Source organism: Lonchura striata, chromosome 30, assembly GCF_046129695.1.
Source record: "Lonchura striata isolate bLonStr1 chromosome 30, bLonStr1.mat, whole genome shotgun sequence".
NCBI lineage: Eukaryota > Metazoa > Chordata > Aves > Passeriformes > Estrildidae > Lonchura > Lonchura striata.
Genome location: NC_134632.1, coordinates 4018992 through 4038981, shown reverse-complemented (window position 1 = coordinate 4038981; position 19990 = coordinate 4018992). Strand labels below are relative to the sequence as shown.

General features: G+C 57.7%; 1 protein-coding gene across 2 annotated transcripts in view; it reads right to left on the bottom strand.

Moving 5' to 3' along the window:
- Positions 1 to 360: 360 nt before the first annotated feature.
- Positions 361 to 19990, bottom strand: part of ITPR3 (inositol 1,4,5-trisphosphate receptor type 3) — a 37504-nt gene continuing 17874 nt past the window's right edge. Inside the window, exons 15-58 of one of the 2 annotated variants that reach the window (XM_021542647.2) lie at positions 19777 to 19938; positions 19522 to 19694; positions 19317 to 19436; positions 18749 to 18931; positions 18413 to 18664; positions 18042 to 18186; positions 17747 to 17894; positions 17256 to 17452; positions 16998 to 17127; positions 16687 to 16744; positions 16348 to 16513; positions 16043 to 16207; positions 15793 to 15861; positions 15316 to 15441; positions 15064 to 15186; positions 14701 to 14901; positions 14059 to 14310; positions 13838 to 13963; positions 13504 to 13629; positions 13284 to 13404; positions 12435 to 12619; positions 12179 to 12327; positions 11893 to 12001; positions 11661 to 11751; positions 11287 to 11456; positions 10682 to 10856; positions 10408 to 10592; positions 9611 to 9811; positions 9152 to 9262; positions 8719 to 8814; positions 8441 to 8542; positions 8127 to 8213; positions 7446 to 7556; positions 6849 to 7041; positions 5973 to 6098; positions 5383 to 5555; positions 5126 to 5290; positions 4447 to 4639; positions 4013 to 4108; positions 3558 to 3682; positions 3188 to 3353; positions 2122 to 2282; positions 1535 to 1696; positions 361 to 1241 (exon numbers count right to left, since the gene is read on the bottom strand). In XM_021542647.2, the coding sequence (XP_021398322.1) occupies positions 1173 to 1241; positions 1535 to 1696; positions 2122 to 2282; positions 3188 to 3353; positions 3558 to 3682; positions 4013 to 4108; positions 4447 to 4639; positions 5126 to 5290; positions 5383 to 5555; positions 5973 to 6098; positions 6849 to 7041; positions 7446 to 7556; positions 8127 to 8213; positions 8441 to 8542; positions 8719 to 8814; positions 9152 to 9262; positions 9611 to 9811; positions 10408 to 10592; positions 10682 to 10856; positions 11287 to 11456; positions 11661 to 11751; positions 11893 to 12001; positions 12179 to 12327; positions 12435 to 12619; positions 13284 to 13404; positions 13504 to 13629; positions 13838 to 13963; positions 14059 to 14310; positions 14701 to 14901; positions 15064 to 15186; positions 15316 to 15441; positions 15793 to 15861; positions 16043 to 16207; positions 16348 to 16513; positions 16687 to 16744; positions 16998 to 17127; positions 17256 to 17452; positions 17747 to 17894; positions 18042 to 18186; positions 18413 to 18664; positions 18749 to 18931; positions 19317 to 19436; positions 19522 to 19694; positions 19777 to 19938 (6444 nt within the window). In that variant the 3' untranslated portion in view covers positions 361 to 1172. The remainder of the gene's footprint in view (positions 1242 to 1534; positions 1697 to 2121; positions 2283 to 3187; positions 3354 to 3557; positions 3683 to 4012; positions 4109 to 4446; positions 4640 to 5125; positions 5291 to 5382; positions 5556 to 5972; positions 6099 to 6848; positions 7042 to 7445; positions 7557 to 8126; positions 8214 to 8440; positions 8543 to 8718; positions 8815 to 9151; positions 9263 to 9610; positions 9812 to 10407; positions 10593 to 10681; positions 10857 to 11286; positions 11457 to 11660; positions 11752 to 11892; positions 12002 to 12178; positions 12328 to 12434; positions 12620 to 13283; positions 13405 to 13503; positions 13630 to 13837; positions 13964 to 14058; positions 14311 to 14700; positions 14902 to 15063; positions 15187 to 15315; positions 15442 to 15792; positions 15862 to 16042; positions 16208 to 16347; positions 16514 to 16686; positions 16745 to 16997; positions 17128 to 17255; positions 17453 to 17746; positions 17895 to 18041; positions 18187 to 18412; positions 18665 to 18748; positions 18932 to 19316; positions 19437 to 19521; positions 19695 to 19776; positions 19939 to 19990) is intronic. The other variant, XM_077789078.1, reaches the window with a different exon arrangement.

Genomic DNA, 19990 nt, shown 5'->3' with positions numbered 1-19990 from the left:
GGGCTTTTTTATTCCTTTTTAGAGCTTTACTGCTTTCATCAGTGTCTGTTCTTGGGCTTGGGAAGGATGAGTGTCTGGAGCAGAGCTGTGCCAGGGCTCCACAGCACCAACAGCTGCTCTTTTCTATGGGTTTCAGCAGCAATTTCCTGGCAGGCACTGAAAGAATTTGAAACTGCAGCGGGCTGTGGTCCAGAGCTCCAGGAACCAAGGCTGGTGCTCGTGGTGGCTCTTCATGGCAGCGTTTGGCAGGGGATGTGCAACACCTGGAGCTGGGAGCAGCGGGCTGGGGAGCACCTTGGGTGCCAGCCCTGCTTGGGTTCTGTTTGACAGCCCCATCACACACCAGAGGGCACAGGGAGGGGACTTTACCACCTTGAAGTTTTTATTATAACATGATTCTGTATTTAATTTAGTTAAGGCAATTTACACTTCAGTTCTTAAGTAACAACGGTAACAACTAAAAAAACAAAACAACAAAAAAAAAAGGTAGAACATGACACCAGAGATGAAACTAAAACACAGGACACCCCTTCACAGTGAACTCCTGTAAACCTGCACGCTCCTACTACTGCTGCCCAAAGATCCTTGGTCCACAGAAGGCAAAAGATTTTTAGTTCCCACTAGGGCAAGCTCAGCTCCTCATCTGACAACTTAATTAAATTAAATCCACCTCCTTGAGTTCAGCTGCTCTTTACTGCAGCACAGGATGAAGAGAATTCTGGAAATGGAGAGAGGTCAGCGTGGAGCAGGCACAGCAGATAACGAGGGCTGCTTGGCAAATACCCACAGGGACAAGTGGCACTCAGAATAAGTTAAATAGTGCGGCCCTACAGCTACTGACCCCACAGCCGAGGGGCTGGAGCACATGGAGATAAAGATACAACCCTCCACAGTTGCAAAATAAAAGAGTTATTGCAGTGAGGAATGAAAGTCCTGTATGGTTTATCTTCCTACGAGGGTGTTATTAAAACACCTGGGCCCAGGTGTGGGTGGGCTCCGGCCCGTCCCTGCCCCTGGCATTGCTTACAAGCGCTCTAAGGGAGATGCTGCCTGGGAAGCCCTTTCCATGTGGTCCATTGTCCCCAGGCAGTGACAACCCATGCCTGGAGCCCAGGGAGGAGCAGCCTCCTCAGCTGACACAGGTGCAGTCCCTCGGTGGCTGGAGCTGTGTCTCAGTGGTTCATGGAGTTCTGCACATCCACAAACCCCATCCTCTGCCTGCGCTTCCGCTGCTCCGTCATCTGCAATTCCAACAAGGACACGCTGAGGCAATTCTGGGCCCTCCTGCTCTTGGATGTGCTTCCCAAGTGTCTGACTCTGCTGCTTTGAGCCTCTGCCAGCAAAGTCTGAGCTGGTGAGGCACTTCCCAAACCCACGTGTCCCAGGTGTCCCCAGTTCCCCCAACAAAGAGCTGCAGGGGCCCTGTGCTTGTCATTGTGCTGCCTTGGGCAGGACCTGCCTCCCGCTCCCTGCCCTCAGTGGCTATTTCGGGAAGAACAGAGAGTTCCTACAGGGGCTTTCCCATTTCCCATACCTGTTCCTTCAGCTCGTTCAGCTGGGAGGTGAGGTGGGACACGAGCTTCATGGTGGTGTTGAGTTTGTCCTGCAGATTGCGGATCTCGTTCTGCTCCCCTTCCCCTTCATTGCTGACCAGAGACATGGCTCGCATCCGGGGGAACCAGTCCAGGTTCTTGTTCTGGGAATGGGACCACGGACAAGGGGAGTTGGGGTGAGAGGTCAGAGAGGAGGAGGGAAGAGAGAGTTTAACAGGTAACCTCCCTGTGTTGAGGGATTAAAGAAACTCTCTTTGCAAAAATCTGCAATTTTCCCATTTCTAGGCTGATTCATGGGCCCAAGTGCAGAAGTTTTTCTTTCCTTGCTTTCCTTTCCCTCCCTTGCCTAGAAACCCCATTGAAACCCCACTCCCTGCTTGGTTCAACCCTTCAACTCAGAGGACAAACCCTCAAATAAGACCACGTGTTAAAAACCAGCAAAGAACAAACTCGGGCACTGCGCCATTAGCCAGTATTTTGCAAAAGGACTTCCCAGAGCTGTTTTTCCTTGGCCAGCCCCTTGTCCCCGGGGCAGGCAGATTGGGATAGCCAAGGAGGGCACCTGTACCTTGATCATCTGTGCCACGTAGCTCTCGGGGCCGGTGTAGTCGGTCTTGTTCTTCACCCGCACCAGCACGATGAAGTACAGGTAGTTCCACATGTTGTGCTCGTATTTGATGTGCTCCTCAAAGGACACGGTCTTGTTGTCAAACTTGTCCCTTTCCAGCCCTGGGAAAGGCAGGGAAGGGTGGAGGAGGACAGGGAAGAGATGGGGAGGGGAGGAGGTGAGTGAGCAGCAAACACGTGGAAGGAAATTCAGCCCTGTGCATCCCCTCCCAAAGGTGACATTCAAGTGGTTTTAATAATTAGTTGGCATTTAGCACATAAACATCCAAACCAGGAGGCAGCAACCCAGCTGGGGGTTCAGGAGACTTCTCTTTAAAATCACAGAATCAAAGAATCATGGAGTGGTTTGGGTTGGAAGGGATTTTCCACCCCCTTCCACTATCCCAGGTTGTTTCAAGCCCTGTCCAACCTGGCCTTCAACACTTCCAGGGATGGGGCAGCCACAGCTTCTCTGGGCACTCTGTGCCAGGGCTTCACCACCCTTACAGGGAACAATTTCTTCCCATGTCCTGCTGGCTCTGCCTCTGCCCAGTAAAATAAACCCAGAGGATCTTTAGAAGAAAAAGCAGAGAGATTTACTGGGGTTTTTGTTTGTTTGTTTGTTTGTTTTGTGTTTTTTTTTGTTTGTTTGTTTGTTTGGTTTTTTTTTTTTTTTTTCATGCCTACTGCTGACTGAAAAGATTCCAGAGCATTTTGTCTATTATATTTCCCCAGTGATATGCTGCTTTTTTCCCCCCACTGGCCAAGGGAAGGTCTCAGGAGTGAGATGCACAGTGGTAAGAACCCTACAACGTGGGGTTCAGTAGCAGGGTGAGGAACAACTCCTCGAATTTCCCTCCAGCTGATGCCTTGTTTAAACCCTTCCCAGCGCAGTGACCTCCACAATGACCAGTTTCAAGTTTTGCAGTGATAAATAAAAACCAGAATCCAGCTGAAATTCTTTTCGTTCCCCCAGCCTGGGAGAGGAGGAGGAACTTTGGGGCAATTCCTGTATTCCCAGTGCTCACCACAAATAAAACAGGTGGTCTTCAGGATCTCTTCCTTCTTCTGTTTCTCGCTCCTCAGATCAGCAAAGGTGTCAATAATGACCCCAAAGATGAGGTTGAGGACAATGATAATGACAATGAAGAAGAAGAGGAGGTCGTAGACAACTCGAGCAGGGAACAGGGACTCCTGTAATGGATGAGAGGGAGAACTGGGAGTCTTGCAGAGCTCTGCTCCAGCCAGCCCTGTGACACAGCCGTGGCTGAAGCACCAGCGGAGGAGGAGAACGTCAGGGACGGAGCTGGATGTGTTGCAGCTCCCAGGAAGAGGGCCAGCAGTGATTGCAGCAGGGTTTGGCAGAAGAAAGAAGCCCCAGGTGCTGTCCCCACTCACATCCTTGGAGGGTTTCCTCAGGATGTCCCCCACGCCGCCGCCGTTGCGCAGGCCGTGGTTGAGGACGGTGACGATGCACATGAGCAGCGTGTCACAGGCACGTTCCCACTGCTCCGGCTCGGCTGCTGGGGAGAGAGCAGGGCAAGGGCTCGGAGCACAGCCAGGGCACCAGACCCTGGCAGTGACAAGGAGCAGCTGCCTGTTGTGATGTCCCAGCCAGCAGCATCTCGGCAGCTCCTCCAGCAGCCAAACACTCCTGCAGCTCCCACCTCCTTTCTGATTAAATGAATGCACCCCAATATTTTTTTTATGCCAGGGTCAGTGCAAAATTCACAGGCCACTTATGTCTCAGGAAGTGGATTGAGTTTCTGCCTTGGAAAAGGTGGGATTTTCCTCAGCTGGCTGGCAAATCCATGCTGCCACACACAGCTGGCATTTCCACAAGGCTCTCTTACCTTCCAAGGCAGTGGGTGCAGCAGAGCAGCTGATTTTGTCACTGCTGCACGACTCCATGAAAGACTCCATGTTCTTCTGCATCCCCAAGGGATCATCTGCAAGGAAGAGACCCCAGCACTGTGAGAGCAGCACCTCTCCCCAGCAAACCACTGCCCGTGGGCTCCCAGGAAGATGCCAACCTGGGAAAAGGTTGGCATCTCCTTTCTCCTATTTTTAATAGGCCCTGAAGCTTTTTCTCAGAGTTGAGACCCTGACCCTTCATTGGTAGCTCTGTGCCCCCTTCTCTGCCACCACTAACCCCAAACCCTGCTCTGTGCAGCACGAGCACAGGGCTGTCCCAAAAGCAGTGCTCCCAGTGTAAAACCCACCCAGCACACCCTGAGATGTGTCCGGAGGGTCCCACAGTGTCCCCCGACCCCCAGCACCGCCCAACCTTTGGCTTTGCTGTCCGGCAGCCGGTCCACCTCGAGGATGAAGTCATCCTTCAGGAAGAGGAAGCCCACGATGGAGAAGAGGTAGACGAGGATGAGGGCCAGCAGGGCTGTCAGCAGGATGGAGCGCCCGTTCCGCGTCACGCTTTTGATGACGTTAAACAAGGTCTCCTCACGGTAGATCAAGTCAAACAGCTGAAAGGACCCAGGAGCAAAGAAATGCTGCGGGGTGCTTCTCTTGATAATGCCTGGTCTATCTATATCTCCTTTTATCCTGAGATCTTCGATCGCTCAGCAGACCTTGACTAACTTTTCTCACAAAGCCTTTAAGTTTCCCAGCTTACTGAAGGGAAGCAGAGAAGAATGGAGTGACTTATACACAGCAGGAGAGCCAAGAATAGGCCACATGTACCCTGGCTCTGCCCTCAGCAGCTCACGTTGCCTCCCAGCTGACCCAGATAAAGCACACAGCAGATTAGAAGGAGAGATACAGCCCAGGACCAGGAAAGAGACAGCAATAGATACTGTCAGGAGGCAGAAAGCTCAGCCTGTGCAAAGAATAGAGCACAGGGAATTGTTCTCTCTGCAATCAATCAGCCCCTGGGAGGTGTCACAGGAACCTTCCAGCTCCTAAAGCACAGCCAGGCTGCCTGTGCCCCCAAGCACCTGAATTTATCATACCAAGATGCTGTAGAAGAGCTCGTGCACGAAGAGCCCCAGGACGCTGGTCACGATGTAGCCGACGTGGTACAGGAATTCCACATCCATGATCATGGCCTTGTAGCCACGGATGAAGGTGCCTCGGTTGCCCACGAAGCTCACCACGAACACGATCTTGTTGGTCAGCTGGGGACAGCCAGAAACGGGAGGGAGCAGGGTTTGCTGCGCTCTGGGAAGGAGGGACAGCTTCCTGATCCCCCAGCAGCTGCAGAACTCACATTGAGAGCCCCCAGGATGTTGAGGGTGAGCCCGATGCCCAGGTAGTAGATGGAGCGCAGGATCAGGGCCACCAGCAGCGGCCTCACCCCGTAGCGCTTGGTGAACAGGGCCATGATGGAGAAGCAGATCAGGATCCAGAAGAGCAGGGAGATCAGCGGGGAATCCAGCACTCCTGGCAAGAGGAACACGTGGATGCTAAAGGCAGGGGCACTGCTGCTGCCAGGCTGCCCAGCCTCACTAATGAGCTCTTTATCAGAAATGATGGTGCTGCACTGCAGGATTTGTGTTGGTTCAGATGGTTTTTCCTGATACATTTTCTAACATCTTTTATCCGAGAGCTCAGAACCACTGTAGGTGATGGAGGCTACATCCATCACTGCTCCCTACGTTGTACAAACAGGGGAAGGGCAGCCCAGGAGAAAACAGGTTTCCCTGAGAAGGAAGGGGTGGGAGAGCTGGAATCTGAAATCCTGAAATCCTTTATCCAGCAGAAAGGATGTGGGGTTGTAGGAACCCAAGGATCTGCCTTTATCCAGCCCAAGGACCTGCTCCTTCCACCCCGAGGAGCAGCAGGTGCTGGGGCACTTACCCATGGAAGTGGCTTCCACGTAGGGGTAGAAGAAAGCAATGATGATGTTGATGAAGACGGCCAGGTTGAAGGAAATGCTTCCCCAGAGTGTCATTCTGCGGGAGAACCAGTACATCAGCGGCATGCCTGGGGGGAGAGGAGGCAACACACAAACCTCAGCCAGCCTCGTGCCAACCGGGTCCTCCTGGAGCCCCTGTGCCCTCCTGGAGCCCCTGTGCCCTCCCTGCCACCCCAGAGCCCTGTGGGCTCTGCAGCTGCTGCCCCCAGACTGACCCAGCCTCCCACCTCCTTCAAACCATTCCTGAAGTGTTTTGGAAGCATTCCTGCTCATCTCTTAGGAGTGCACCTTCCAAGTGGCTCTGCTCACATTCCTTGGTTTCCCAGCCCTCTGCAAACCCACTCTAAGACCCTGGATTCAGGTTGGTTCTGTCCTCCCTCACAGCTCCTTCACTATTCCTCAGCTGCATCCCAGTAGCCATACTCATTTCCTGGGATTTACAGCCAGGATTTCCACCCTGGAAGCCCCTGAGCAGGTCTGCAGGGAGCAGAGAAACAGGTTTTATTTCCCGTGTGCAGCTACAAGCCTCTGGCTTAGGGGAAGGCAACTGAAAGGGCTTTCCAGGGAAAACACCTCAGCTGGAATCCCAGGGGAGGTGAGCAAGGTGCCCCTCAGCCTGTGCAGAAACTGCCCTGAGAGCAGAGAGGAGCCCCATGGCTGGGCTTTTAACCCTCACTCCCTGCACTCTGCAGGTGTGGGGTGCTCTGCAGAGCTCGGGCAGCTCAGCACAGCCATTCCCAGGTGGGAATTCTTGCAGCCCTTTCCCTGCAGGAACATCTCCCGGATTCCCAGCAGGGGAGGCTCTGCCTTGCTCTTACTGCGCAGCTTCTTCTGCCACTCCATCTCGTTGTGCAGGAAGGAGGACTGGTCGAAGAAGTCGCTGACTTTGCTGCCCTGCTCGTCCTGCTCCGTGGTGGTGAAGAGCCTGTACTTGGTCTCCTTGGTGAGGAACTCGCAGATCCCAGGCACAGGGAAGATGATCTGCTCCATGCTCCGGTCCAGCCGCACGATCTGCGGGAAGCAGAGCCCTCAGATCCTGCCCTGCTGTGGTTTTTTCCTCCTTCCCAGATCCAGCTGTGCCTTCCCCTCCTCCTTCCCGCTCCACAGGGCCCAAATATTGTCAGCCACTCTCTTTAAAGTTTCCAAAGCGCCCTGAGCAGAGGCAGCCCTGGCTGGGCTAAGTGGGACTGTGGGAATGGGGGATCCATGCCAAGGATGAGGCTGCTGGATCAGCTGCATCCCACTGCTGCTGGGAGAGAAGGGAAGGGTCCAGGGGGCTGCTGATCCCTCAGTTGCTGGAGCTAATGGGGGTGGGAAGAGGGGACAGCTCCCGGTGCCAGATAATCAGATGTGAGGTATCTGGAGCCAGGTGGGATTCATGGAGCAGGGGTGGGCTGGAAATGCAACAGCCTTGCCTCAATCTGGGACGTGTGCTTCTCGTAATAAGCCAGCGGATCCTCCTCTTCCTCCTGCACTGGGGCCGTTGACTTCAGCATCTGCGACAGCTGCTTGTTGTTCAGGCTGAGCTGGATGGGGAGAGGGAAAGGGAGAGGATGAGGATCCAGCCAGAAGCTGGATCCGACTGTTCCCACAACGTGCCTCAACATCTCCCGCAGCTGATGAGGTTTTCAGGGAAAAGCAAATGAATTAAAGCTTCCAAGAGGGGTGCGAGTGCTCCCTGCAGTGACATACAATCGATTCGCTGCAATAATTACATCCAAGTGCTGCTAATCCACAAATTACAAACCAGTGCTCACAAAACCCCCGGGGAAATCACATTCCTGCTGAATCTTGTCGGGTACCTGGGCAAGGAACGGCAGCAAAGGACTTGGCCCTTCCCTTCTGAAGGGAAGGGGGGCAGTGGGTAAGGGCAGGACCCCCCCAGAGCCACCAGCCTGTGTCACCCCACAGCAGGGCACACACACCTTTGGGCTTCTACCTCTGGCTAAAAGGGCATTTAGGTGTCTCTCCCTCTTTAATCCCCTGGAGAACACCAAAATCCATCAAATCCTCAGCAACAAAGCCCAGGTGAGCTCTGCAAGAGCTTTTTACAGCGTTGGCTCAGAGCAGCTTGTGGGGGCTGTGCCTCTCCATACCATGGATGAGATTCCCTCCTCCTCCTCCTCCTGGATTCGCTTCACCGGCTTCAGGAGCTGCTGCAGGGACTTGTTGTGTCGGGAGAGCTGGGAGGGGACAGGGATGGTGACAGTGAGCACAGGGTGGCAGGCAGCCACCAGCAGCACCACACAGGGGGTGCAGGGTGGCCAGCAAGCCATGGCTGCTCCCCACAGCCAAGGGCACACTTGGCTCCCTAGGGAGGCCAGTCTGGCTGAAGGAAATGTGCACAATTATGGGGGAAAAAGTGCAAGCTGTGAGCACAACCTGGCAGGATGCTTTTACAGCTCCCTACCTGCAGCGCCAGGATATAAATGTTGTGTCCGACTTCCCGGGGGGAAACCTCGGCGTTCTCACACTCCTCCTCCTGCAGGTAGGCTTTCTTAATCACATCCACCTGCAAGGCAGCACAGGGCACTGAGCTCCTCCCCACGCCCTGCTTCATCCTCCAACCAGGATTTGGGCAGCAGGAGCAGCGGTGGGGCAGGGGAGGCAGAATCTGCAGCATGAGCCAGGGCAGAGGATGTCCAGCTGTGGGCTGGGGGCTCAGTGGGACATTCCCAGTTCCCTCACCAGTTCCTGGGGACGGAGGCTGATGAGGATCCGCTCGGCGTTTTCGCTGTCGTGCCTGCTCTCCATGAGGGCCAGGAGGAGTTTGGAGGCATTGTCCTGGTGAGGAGAAGCCCTTGGTGAGGGGAGCCGTGCCCTGCCACTGCCCAGGGCTTTGGGGTGGGCAGAATTATCCTGTGCCCCCGCCAACTCCCTTGTGCCAGGGACATCTGAGCGTGGTGGAGATGCCCCAGCCCTGCCCCACCGAGCCCATCTGCTCCCACACCCGAGGGTCTGACACAGGCAGGGTCCCCTCTCCAGTGCCACCCTCACCCCACAGCACAGCCCGTGACCCTGCCAGTGAGTCCTTGCAGTGACACGCGTGGTGACACATGCAGTGACACACCCAGTGACACACAGACACGTCCCCACCACCCCAGCCCAGGCCTCGGGGCACCTTCAGCTGCAGGACCAGGTCCATCCGGTACTTGCAGAGGGGGCTGATGTCGTTCAGGATCAGGGCTGTGATGATGTCGATCCCGTTGGACTCGTGGGTCACGATGCAGCTCTGGGGTGGTCGGGCAGTGTGTTATCCCTCAGATCCTGCCAGTCCTCCCAGCCCCACCCTCCAGCACAGCCCTGGTCTGAAACACTGCCCTGCCCGCAGCCCTGGGCCCCCAGACTCCCCTCTCCCTGCAAAGGGCCCCGTTCACACCACTGAATTATTTACCCCCCATCTGCATCACCCCATTTTGCAGCCAAGCAGCAGCTGGTGACCTGTGCAGGAGCCCTGTGACCTCTGCTGCCCACGTTCTGCTCCTGCTCACACTCTGAGCCCAAAACCTGTCCCTGCTTCGCCCACATCCCCCCAGAAGCCGCCCTGGTCTGGGACGAGGTTTGGGGAATGTCCCCGGACCTGGTTCTCGTGGCAGGGCCCCTGGCAGTACTCGGTCAGGGTCTCCAGGGTCTGGGTGATGAGAGCCACGTTGTACTCGTTGATGTAGAGGCCGAGCAGCCCCAGCCCGCCCGTGGTGCTGCCACACATGATGTCCAGGAACTGCAGCGTCTCACACACCAGGTTGTAGTTGGTTTTGTTGTTCTGGCACCGCAGGAAGTTCTGTGGAGCAGAGCCCAGCAGTGGGGTCCTGATCCCTCTCTCCCCACACCCCTCCAGCCGCAGTTTGAGGGACATTTGGGCTGGGATTGCCCCTGCAACCTACGGACCTCAGTCCCACAGCCAGTCCTGCCACAAACTCCTCCCACAGCCCCAAGCTGGACGGTGCACTGTGGGACTCAGGTTCAGTCAAAGAGAGAAACCAGAGTTTCTAGCCAGGCAGAAGCCTGGGAAAGAGCTGGAGAAGGATGTAAATAATTCTTTATCCCTCTTGTTTTTCACCTTGTTTATAGTTAAGTTCTATCACTGTGTGTCAAGCACTGTACACCAATGGAGTGCATTGTTTTCACTCCAGGACCAATGGACTTGGTCCTCATGAAGTTCTGTATAAAAGAGCAGGGTATTTTGAATAAACCAGAGTTTTACTCTCAGCAGCCTTCTGAGTCGAGTCTATTCATTCCTGTCCTGCCTCAACAGCGACAGTGCACTGATGGGGAAACTGAGGCACAGAGCTGCTGGGTGCCACAGCATTCAGGGCGCCAAAAACTGGGGCAGATCCCAACCTTCCCCCAGCCCAGCCCCGGAGCCCCAGCAGCAACCTGCAGGTCGCGGTTGTGGTTCTCGCAGAGCAGCTGCAGGAAGCGCAGGATGGGCTCCATGATCAGCACCGTCACCCCCATCTCGTTGTTCTGGCCCTGCTCCCCGGGGTCGTGGCCCTTGCGGAAGCCCACGGCCATCGGGTACCGCGTGGGGGTGCCGGGCAGCAGGAAGGTGTCTCCTCGTCCTGGAGGCAATTGTCCCCTCGTCAGTTCTCAGGCTGTCACCCAGCCGTGCTGGCCCTGCCGAGGGGACGAGGGGACACAGCCCCTGTACCTTTGGTGCCAGGCTCTGGCTCGTCCTTGTCCTCGCGGGGCTTGTTCCCGATGTCGCTCATGTTCACCGACACCGTGGACTTGGTCTCCTGCTGAGCCTTCTTCATCCGGTCGTGCAGAACCTTGAAGAACTTCTCAGACTTCTTGTCGCTCGTCATGAGGTTGTAAAAGGATTTCTGGTGAAAGGACACTCGTTCAGGTCCCCACCACGGGGTTCAAAGTGTCCCTGCCTGTCCCTCCGGGCAGCAGCCTCAGCACTGCAGACATTGCCCAGCATAACCTGCTTTTTGCTGGAGCCCCTCTGGGATTTGCACACACCATTTTTCAGCTTCCCTGTGACAAAGGGTTTGGGATAACCCTGGTCCCCCACCAGTGCTGCAGCCCTCAGCCATTTTAGGAATTCCCAGCAGAGGGCATCAGCAGAGCTCCAGAAACAACCTGGAACCACCTGCTCCTCCCACAGCCCCCAGCCTTTCATCCAGCCCTGGAGCTGGGGAACTCAAATCACCAGATTTCAGCACAAACAAGGGGTGTTTTGGCCAAACCCACTGCCCGGGGCTGAGCACTGCACCCCCACGCCGACCCCTGCCCAATCCCCCTCAGCACCTGGATCTCGGTGTTGCCTCCATCCAGCAGGCGGATGGCCAGCAGGATGCTCTCCTGGAAGATCTTCTCGTTCTTGGTGTTCATGATGAGGTCAGCCACCAACTTGGTGGCCCCTTCGCGGTCCAGCCGGCACTGGACAGCGGCGATGGCCGACCAGTCCTGGTCCTGGCCTGCGTGAGAGGACAGGAGGGGTGTGATGCTGTGCCAGCACTGAGCCAGCACAGCTCCACCACTGCTGGGGCACCTCAGTGCCATCCCTTCACCTCCCCAAATCCTCTGTGGAGGTGGAGACATGGCAACCAGCCACACACCTGCTCCCATCCCTGTTTGGGAGATGGGAATTTGAGGGGAAGGGGTGGCAGAGGGGCACTCACCTCCCCCAGCAGCATCCCCCATCTCCCCCTTGGAGCTGGACCTCTTGTTCTGCAGGTAATTGTTCATGAGCATTTTCCGCAGCAGGTTGCCCTGTCGAGGCAAGCAAATGTCACCAGTGTCCCCACGCCAAGGCTGGGGCCAGGGCAGAACCAGCTGAGCACCCCTGGGTGCCCAGGGTGGGCTCTGCCAGCCTGGGAGTGGGGCTGGAGGGACACAGATCACGGTGCTCACCCTCTCTCCATACTTGTTCCTCTTCACCAGCATCTGCTGCAGCGTCCTCAGCACCTTGATGCAGAGCTTCTCCTCTGTCTCCATGAGGTCCTTGGTGTGCTGCACCAGCCTGGCACAGCAAAGCCATCGTCACACAGCCAGGATGGACCCAGGGATCCCTGAAGGAGCCACCCCACCGCCCCTCCAGGCTGCAGGCACGCAGGGATGCACAGCCCACCCGGGATGAGGGTCCCAAACCCTGCCCAGCACCCCCAGCACCCCCAGGGTGGTCCCAAACCAGCCTCACTTGGACAGGAACCCCCCGCTCTCGCATCGCTGGAACGCCTCCGTCCCCTCCATGAAGAGCAGCTCTGGGCGGTGCAGGACATCCACCAGCACGGACAGCTCGGCCTCCACCAGCGGCTTCAGGCGATCCTCCAGGGCGCTGATGATGTCCTGCAAGCCACAGCACCCCCCTTCAGAGCCAGGGGACACACGGGACAGGGACCCCGCAAGGCCAGCGCCCTCCTGCCACCCGAGCCCTGCCACGCCCTGCCCGGTACCTGCAGCTTCTCGATGATGTTCTTGTAGTCCCACTGGTTGGGCGTGGTGGACACGCGGGGGAAGGAGCGTGTGGCCGCCTTGTAGCTCGAGGTGTTCCTCTGCACCGTGCTGGTGGAGCTGCTGTTGAGCAGGGAGCTCACGTGGGCGTCCAGGTCCATGGGCAGCGCGATGGAGCGGCTCTTGGCTGCGGGACACAGGGATGGGGTTGGCACAGCCACCACCCAGCTGGGTCCCACCACCCTGTCTGGGCACCTCTTTGCCAGCGTTCACCTCATTTGCAGCAGAGATTTGGGGTAAATACATGAGAAAACTCCTCCAGGCCAATATGGGCTGGAGTGTTCCCACACATCCCAACACCCACAGCCCCACGGAGGTGGAAACTGGTGCCAGCCCCAGTTTTTGGTTGGGAAAGCCCAGTGTGAGGAGGCTGCAAGCACCCTGCTTGGAATTCCAAAGGGAAATCCCCACCCAGAGCCCAGCCACCAGCAATCCTTTCCACGGTGACTCAGTGCTAACAGCCCTCAGCCTGAGCCAGGCAGCTGCACACCGAGGGCAAGGTCCTGGCCAGGGAAAACCACTGTCAGTGTTGGCTTTGTGGCCAGGGACACACCAGGGAGCTCCCAGCCAAGCCCAGGCTCTGCTTATCCCCACGTTACCTTGGGCGTGCTGAGATGAAGCTCAAAAAGAAGCAGATCCCAGAGCTGAATGTCCCAACCCCAGCTGGCAGCCCCTCACCGTGGTGTCCTGCCACCCCCACAGGAGGGACAGGCTGTCCTGCTCGCTGCTGGGCAGAGACAGCCCGGGGTGGCCCTGTCCCCTGCCCCCTGGGCACAGCAGTGGCTCCTTACCGACCATGGCCAGCGTGCGGATGCAGGACTCCACCGAGCTCTTGTGCTGCTGCTGCAGCCACGGACACTCCAGCAGCCTCATGGTGGACTGGAGAAGCTGCACCACGATGGTCTGGTGGGTCTGGAGGAGACAGGAGTGTCAGCACGCGCATCCAAACCGTGTTTTGGGGGCCTGGCTGAGGCGCTGTGCTCCCCCTGCCACCCTGGCCAGCCTCGTCACCTGCAGCGAGGTGCTGTTCTCCGAGAAGGGCGAGCTGAAGAAGGCGTTGATGGTGTCCAGCACCACTGTCAGCACGTACTTCTCCAGCGTGGCGTCCGGCAGGCGCTTCTCCCGCTTCTTGCACATCTGTGGGGACAGGGAGGACACTGATGGCACCAGGGACAACTCGTGTCTGCCCAGAGGCTGCTGGCACCACCCTGAGCTGAGGGACGTGGCTATATGAGGTCCCTCATGTGTATCCTGCAGGAGGCTTCAAGGGAGCCTTGGGGACACCACCCTGTCCCCATCCAAGCCACCACTGCTGCGTCCCTCCCACCCAACCCTCCCCACGCACCTGGGCCATGTCCAGGGTGAAGTTCTCAAAGAGGGTCCAGATGTGGTTGCTGGTGTAGATCTCCTTCATCTCCACCTCCGTGTCCACGTAGCAGTGGTTGACAAAGTTCACATAGGCCATCTTCACCTGTCAGAGAGGGGGAAAGGGGCAGGGACAATCAGGGGACAGTCAGGGGACAATCAGTGCAGAGGCCCAGTGTCCTCCTGGCTGCCACCCCGCACCTCCGTGATGCAGTCCTCGTGTGTCACCACCCGCACCACGTCCTCCAGGGGCAGCAGGGACGTGCACTTGATCTCGGTGTAGACGTTCTTGCCCTCGGCGCAGGCAGCCAGCAGGTCCACCAGGGAGATGTGGTACATCAGGGGGCTGTTCTCCTCCACCCCATCCCTGGCCGCCGTCATCATCTCCAGCAGGGTGGCCAGCGAAGCCTTGTCGTTGTAGAAAACCACCACGTCGTCCCCGGCGTTGGTGAGCTGCAGGGAAGGGTCAGTGCCCAGTGCTCAGGGATCACCACTCCAAAAAAGGAAGGTCAGAAGCCTCCAAGGCCAATGGTGTCCCCTCTGCAGTGGGGGATAAGCAGCAGTGGCTGGCAAAGGGGACAGGGATTTGTGTTTACAGAGAAAACCAGGCATTTGCAGTGCAATCAAAAACTGTGGGACTCCCAAATTGACTCGTGGACTTTGCACTGAGCCCCTGGAGATGGCTGGTGGCCACTCAAGATGGCCACCAACACTGGGGCTGGCTGGTTCCAGGAGGATCCAGCATGGCTGGAAGGCTCTTCTCAAGGAAGAAGCCAACAGTGCAGGTTCCCAGAGCCTTGTCCTGCTTCCTCCCCACTCCTGCCCCACAGGAGAGGTCCTCACCTCTGTCATGATCATGTCCTGGCACTTCTTGACGTACTTGCCCTCGGCCTTGATGATGGTGTGCAGGAAGTCGAGGTACTGGACGTGGCGGCCGTGGGTGGCCACGCAGTGGATGAAGTGCTGCGGCACCGTCTCGTTGATCTCCGAGCACAGCTGGTAGTTGTTGAGGAAGATGTGCTGCATCGTCTCTGCCTCCAGCAGCTGGGGACAAGGGGCAGAGTGAGGTCAGGGGGCTGCAGGAGCTGTCCCCAGCTCCTGCCCTGCCTGCTGTCTCCTCCTGGCTCTTCCATCCTGTTCTCCCAGCCCCAGGAGTGGTGCCAAATTCCCTCCCTGTGCTGCTGCCCCTCCGTGTCCTCTCCTTACCCCCGGAGTCAGGAACAGGTTGAGGTGTTTGTGCAGCAGGGCCTGGTTCTCCTGGTTGCCAGCACAAAACTTCTGCAGGAACTGGTGGGTGAACTTGAGGATCTCCATCATCTTGGCATCCCCCTGAGGAGGGGACAGAGGAGAAACACGTGAAGCTGAGAGGGATGGGAGTGGCAGGAGGCCACTCAGGGGGGTCCCTGCGTGCCCCCTTTGCCCTGGGCACTCAGGACCAGTTGGTTTCTGTCCACCCACCTTCTCATAGGGGATCTGCAGCAGGTCCAGCATCACTTTGTGGGCGTCCATGTTCTTCAGCAGGCGCTGCTGCTTCTTGCGCACCTGCTCCCCCACCCCACACATCTTGTTCAGCCTCTCCAGGATCTGGGGACAGAGGGACCACGGCGGGCAGGGGCTGAGCCTGGAGCCCCTCAGGATGGTCACCAGCACTGGGGCTGCTTTGCGTTCCAGGTGTTCCCTCCGTAATGCCAGGTGTTCCCTGCTTTGCTCACCAATCTCAACCCCTCTCAGGGATCCTCCATGCACAGCTGTCACCCACCCAGTCCCCTCCAGTCCCCTCAGTGCAGGGATGTGACAGCTTTTCCCTGTGCTGAGCTGGCAGGAGCAAGCCAGGCTTGGACTTGTTTCTCCTGAAGCACAGCAGAACATGGAAATCCCCCCCAGGATTTCAGCCCTTTCCTTCCTGCTGGTGCACCAGGGTTTGGTCTCACTCACCCCCTTCACTATCTGGTAGTTCTCGCTGCTCTTCTCTCCTGGAGCAATGACCTCCTCGTCGGCACCGTGCTGCAGGGGACACGGCAGCACTGGGGTCACACCTGCCCCTCCACCCACACCCCACAGGACCCTCTGGAGCCTCCCCATCGAGCCCATCGAGAGGCATCAGGTGTTGGATTAATGTGAGCTGCTCCCCTGCCTGCCACTCCTTCCCCACCCTGGATCCCAGGATCTTGCTCAGGGCTCTCACCTCCTTCTTCTCCTTCTTGTTCCCCTCCCCTGTGCTGTCCCCTTTGGTGCTGCCCTTCTTGTCCACCCACAGCTCCGATTTCTCCACCATCGTGCGGAGTTTGTCCAGCTCCGACTTGATCACCTTGTAGTTCTCCACATCCTGGGCTGAGATCAGGAGCTGGACCTGCAGCGACATTCCCAGGGGTTTCCAGTTTGGGGCACAAATCCCACTCCCAGATCTCCCTCCCAAGAAAAGGCCAGGATCCACGCCACGTCCCCCACCCACAGCCAGGCGTGGGATGCTCCAGGTCCCTTCAGCATCACCTGTTTGAAGGTGTGCAGGACCTCCTGCCTCTGGCTGAAGTGCTTGAAGAGGAGCTGCAGGGAGCCGGAGATGAGTGGGGGGTAGTCGTGCATGGTCAGGTGGATCAGCACCCGCAGGAACATCCTCCCTCCCTCGTCATCCACCTCCAACATGCTGCTCGACTTCCTGGAGCGGGATGGAGGCGCTGGGTGTTAACCCAGAGCTCAGGGGCTGATGGGGACAGCTTTAGAGCCTTTAGAGGCTCACCCTGCTCATCACCTGCAGCTCCCAGACTGGGCAGGGTGGGCAGAAGGGGAAGGGCTCTATGGCCAGGGGAGCTGTGGGGGGCAGGGACTCACCCCACACCAAACATGGCCTCGGCGTGTTCCCCGATCCGGTCCAGGTTCATGGCTGCGGCTGCAGGGAGAGGAAGGGAGTGACAAGGGTGGACAATGCCAGCCCTGTGTCTTGGCAGGAACCCACAGGAACCAACCCAGCTCCCTGATCCTGTTCCCACCAAAACACAGACTCCATCCCTCCCTGTCTCCTGCCAGCAGCAGCTGCTGGAGATGGCACTTCTGCTGGAGATGTCACCTCTGCCACCTGTGTCCTCCCAGCCCCTGGGGATGGCTGAGCTGGGGGTGTACCAGGAGCAAAGTGGGAGAGTTACTTGTGGAGTCAAAGGCTGGAGCTGTCCCATCGGCTGCACTGTCCTGCATGGGGTAAACCTCCACAAACTCCTTCTTGAAGACAGAGAGCAGGTAGGAGATCCTGTAGTCCAGCCGCACGTTCAGGATGAACTGGAGGCCGCAGGGAAGGAGAAACCAGAAGTGACTGAGTGCCCTCTTCACACCAACTGTGCCCCTGCTTGAGAAAATCACGTTACACACCCCCGTCCCACCGGTCCCACCGCTCCTTTGGCTCCAACCTGCAAGATCTCCAGGATCTTCAGCTTGGTCTCCATCACCACAATGTTCTCGTTCTCAATGCTCCTGCCTCTGTCCACTTGCTCCGGGGCAGAGCCGGTGCTGAGGCTGGGGGGGCTGAAGATGGACTGTTTCCTGCTCAGCACCATGGTGGACATCATCTGCCCCACGCCCTGGATCGACCTCCGCACGTTCTTCCCTGCAGAGGCAGCCACAGTTAGCGTGGGTGGAGAGGGAGGTGGCAGAGGACCAAGGGAGGACCCACTTGGACTGGAAAATGCCCTAGACTAAATCAGAGAACGAGCAGAAGGCACCGAATATTTCTTTTGACACGGGCAAGGGCTCACCACCCCACGTCCTACTGCACACCCAGCCCCATCAGCAAGCCAGTGTCTGGTTCTCTTGCCAGAAAAACTGGAAAGCACTGGACAGACCACAGAAAACATTGGGCAGACTGTGGAAAACACCTCCCTGGCCATGGACAGGGACTCACCTGTCACCTCATCATTGTAGACTGCCTGCATCATCAGCTGAGGGTTCTGGACGCAGTCGATGATGCCCAGCAGGGTCCGTGTCAGGCGCAGCAGCTCGCTGAAGCTGTAGAAGCCGAAGTAGATGAGGTTGTGGGCAAGGCTGACGACCTGGGGAAGGACAAGGCAGCTCCAGACCTTGCCCTGCTCAGGGCTGAGCAGGAGAATCCATGGTGGGAGACAGGGACATTGGACAGCAGCAGCAGCCAGACCGTGCCACACCCTGCAAGGTTCTGGCGACACCAGCAGTGCCCGCACCTCGAAGGTGAGCTTGTTCTTCTCCTCGTTGGCGAAGGGCACGGCCTCGCTCACCACGTTGTTGAGATAGTCCTCCACAAACTCCATGGTGCTGGCAAACTTGTTCTTCTTGTCATCACGCGAGACGTTGAGGTTGGAGTCGTAGCTGCAAGGGGACACATCGGGGTGAGCTGGGGACAGCGGGTGTCCTCGCACCCAGCTGGCAGGAGCGCTGCCTGAGCCACCATGACCAGCAGTGATGCTGTGACAGATGGAGCCCACTTCCTTCTGAGGGCTCAAACCCACCCAGGTCACTCCACAAACTCCCTGCATCTGCCACCCCTGGTCCTGCCCTGTCCCTCAGAGCCATGCCGAGCCCTGGCGTGTCTCACTCTTTGATGGTGATGGCTGTGGGGATCTCCGTCCAGAGCCGTGCAAACTTCACGGGCATCACCAGCTCCTGGGGGTCCCTGTCCACGTGCACGTGCAGCATGAGGTGGCAGAAGGAGGCGCGCAGGTCGAAGGGCAGCATCTCATCTGCCATGCACAGGAAGATCAGGTCCACCCCCAGCTGCTGGGAGATCTCCTTGATGGCCAGGTACTGGCGGTCCAGGCACATGCGGGCAAAGAGCTTCAGCTGGTACCTGCCCAGGGGTGAGGGGGAGAGGGAGTGAGGCCGTGCAACCCTCACAGCCTCACCTGGAGAGGAGGTGCCACAGGAGCATCACCTGTAGTAGCTGAGGACGTTCTCGTCGTGGGCATTGCCAGCCCGGGCCTCCTGCGCCAGCTGCCGGATGCTTTTCTCGTGGTGGTCGTTGTTCTTGTCCGTCCAGGTGAGCCAGACCTCCTCCTCCAGGTACTCGATGCTCAGGTACTCGTGGGTCTGGGACGTCTCCTTCACTGGCCTCAGCCTGGGACAGGAAAGGGGAAATCTGGAGATGCTCCCATGGATGGAGGGGCTGCACCTCAAGAGGTGATGGAGCTTCAGCGGGACCAGGCCCATGCTGTAGTGGGTTTCTTGTAGGGTGGGAAGGAGGTGTAAGGGTTGGATTTACCTTCTCATTATCCTGCTCTGATTTATTTAAGAATAAACTTAATTCATATCCCTAACTAGAGTCTGTTTTGCCTGTGGCTGTATTTGATGAGTGATTTCTCCTGGTTCTTATCCCAACCAATGAACCCTTCGATAAATTTTCTCTCCTCAGTCTGGCTGCAGAGTGAGAGCCTTTGGTGGGCGCCTGACAACCAACCCACGACAAACCCCTGATGTGGCAAACCTCTCCCTCAGCCACTCACTCGGTTTTGATGAGGATGTCGCTGTTCTTCGAGTCCAGCACGCACTTGCAGATCAGCTCCTGGGTGACGGGGATGGCGATGTGGTTGGACACGCAGAGATCCGAGAGATAATCCAAAAACCTGCCGGGGAGAGGCAGCTCTGCTGTGAGAGGGGGGCTCCCCGTGGCTCCCCTTCCCCTCTCACCCCGCAGGGCCCCCCACGCACCGTGGCTCGCGGTTCTTGCGCACCAGGCTGACGAAGGTCTCCACCTCGGTCTTGGTGATGTGCTTCTCCAGCAGCTTGCGGTTGTTGTGCAGCAGGGCCGTGATGGTGTCCTCGGCCAGGATGTCGTAGCCGATCTGGGACTGCATCATCCCGAACTGCTTGGCAATGTGCTCCTGCAGCGGGCACAGAGGGGCTGTGAGCGATGTCCCCCTGCCCCCCGAGGCCCCACGGGGACGGGGAGTCACCCCCTGGCACCTGGTTCTTGCGGTAATCCTCCTGGGAGTGCCGGAGCACGCGGTAGCACAGGCGGAACATGTATTGGTAGGGAGCGTTCTTCTGGTCCGACAGCTCTTCCAGCCTCACCAGGGGCCCTTCCCCGCCCTTGTCCTTGAAAGGGGCCTTCAGGATGCCAAAGATCTGCCCAAAAGCAGAGTTCAGGGCTGTGTCCTGCTCCACACCAGCCCCCTGT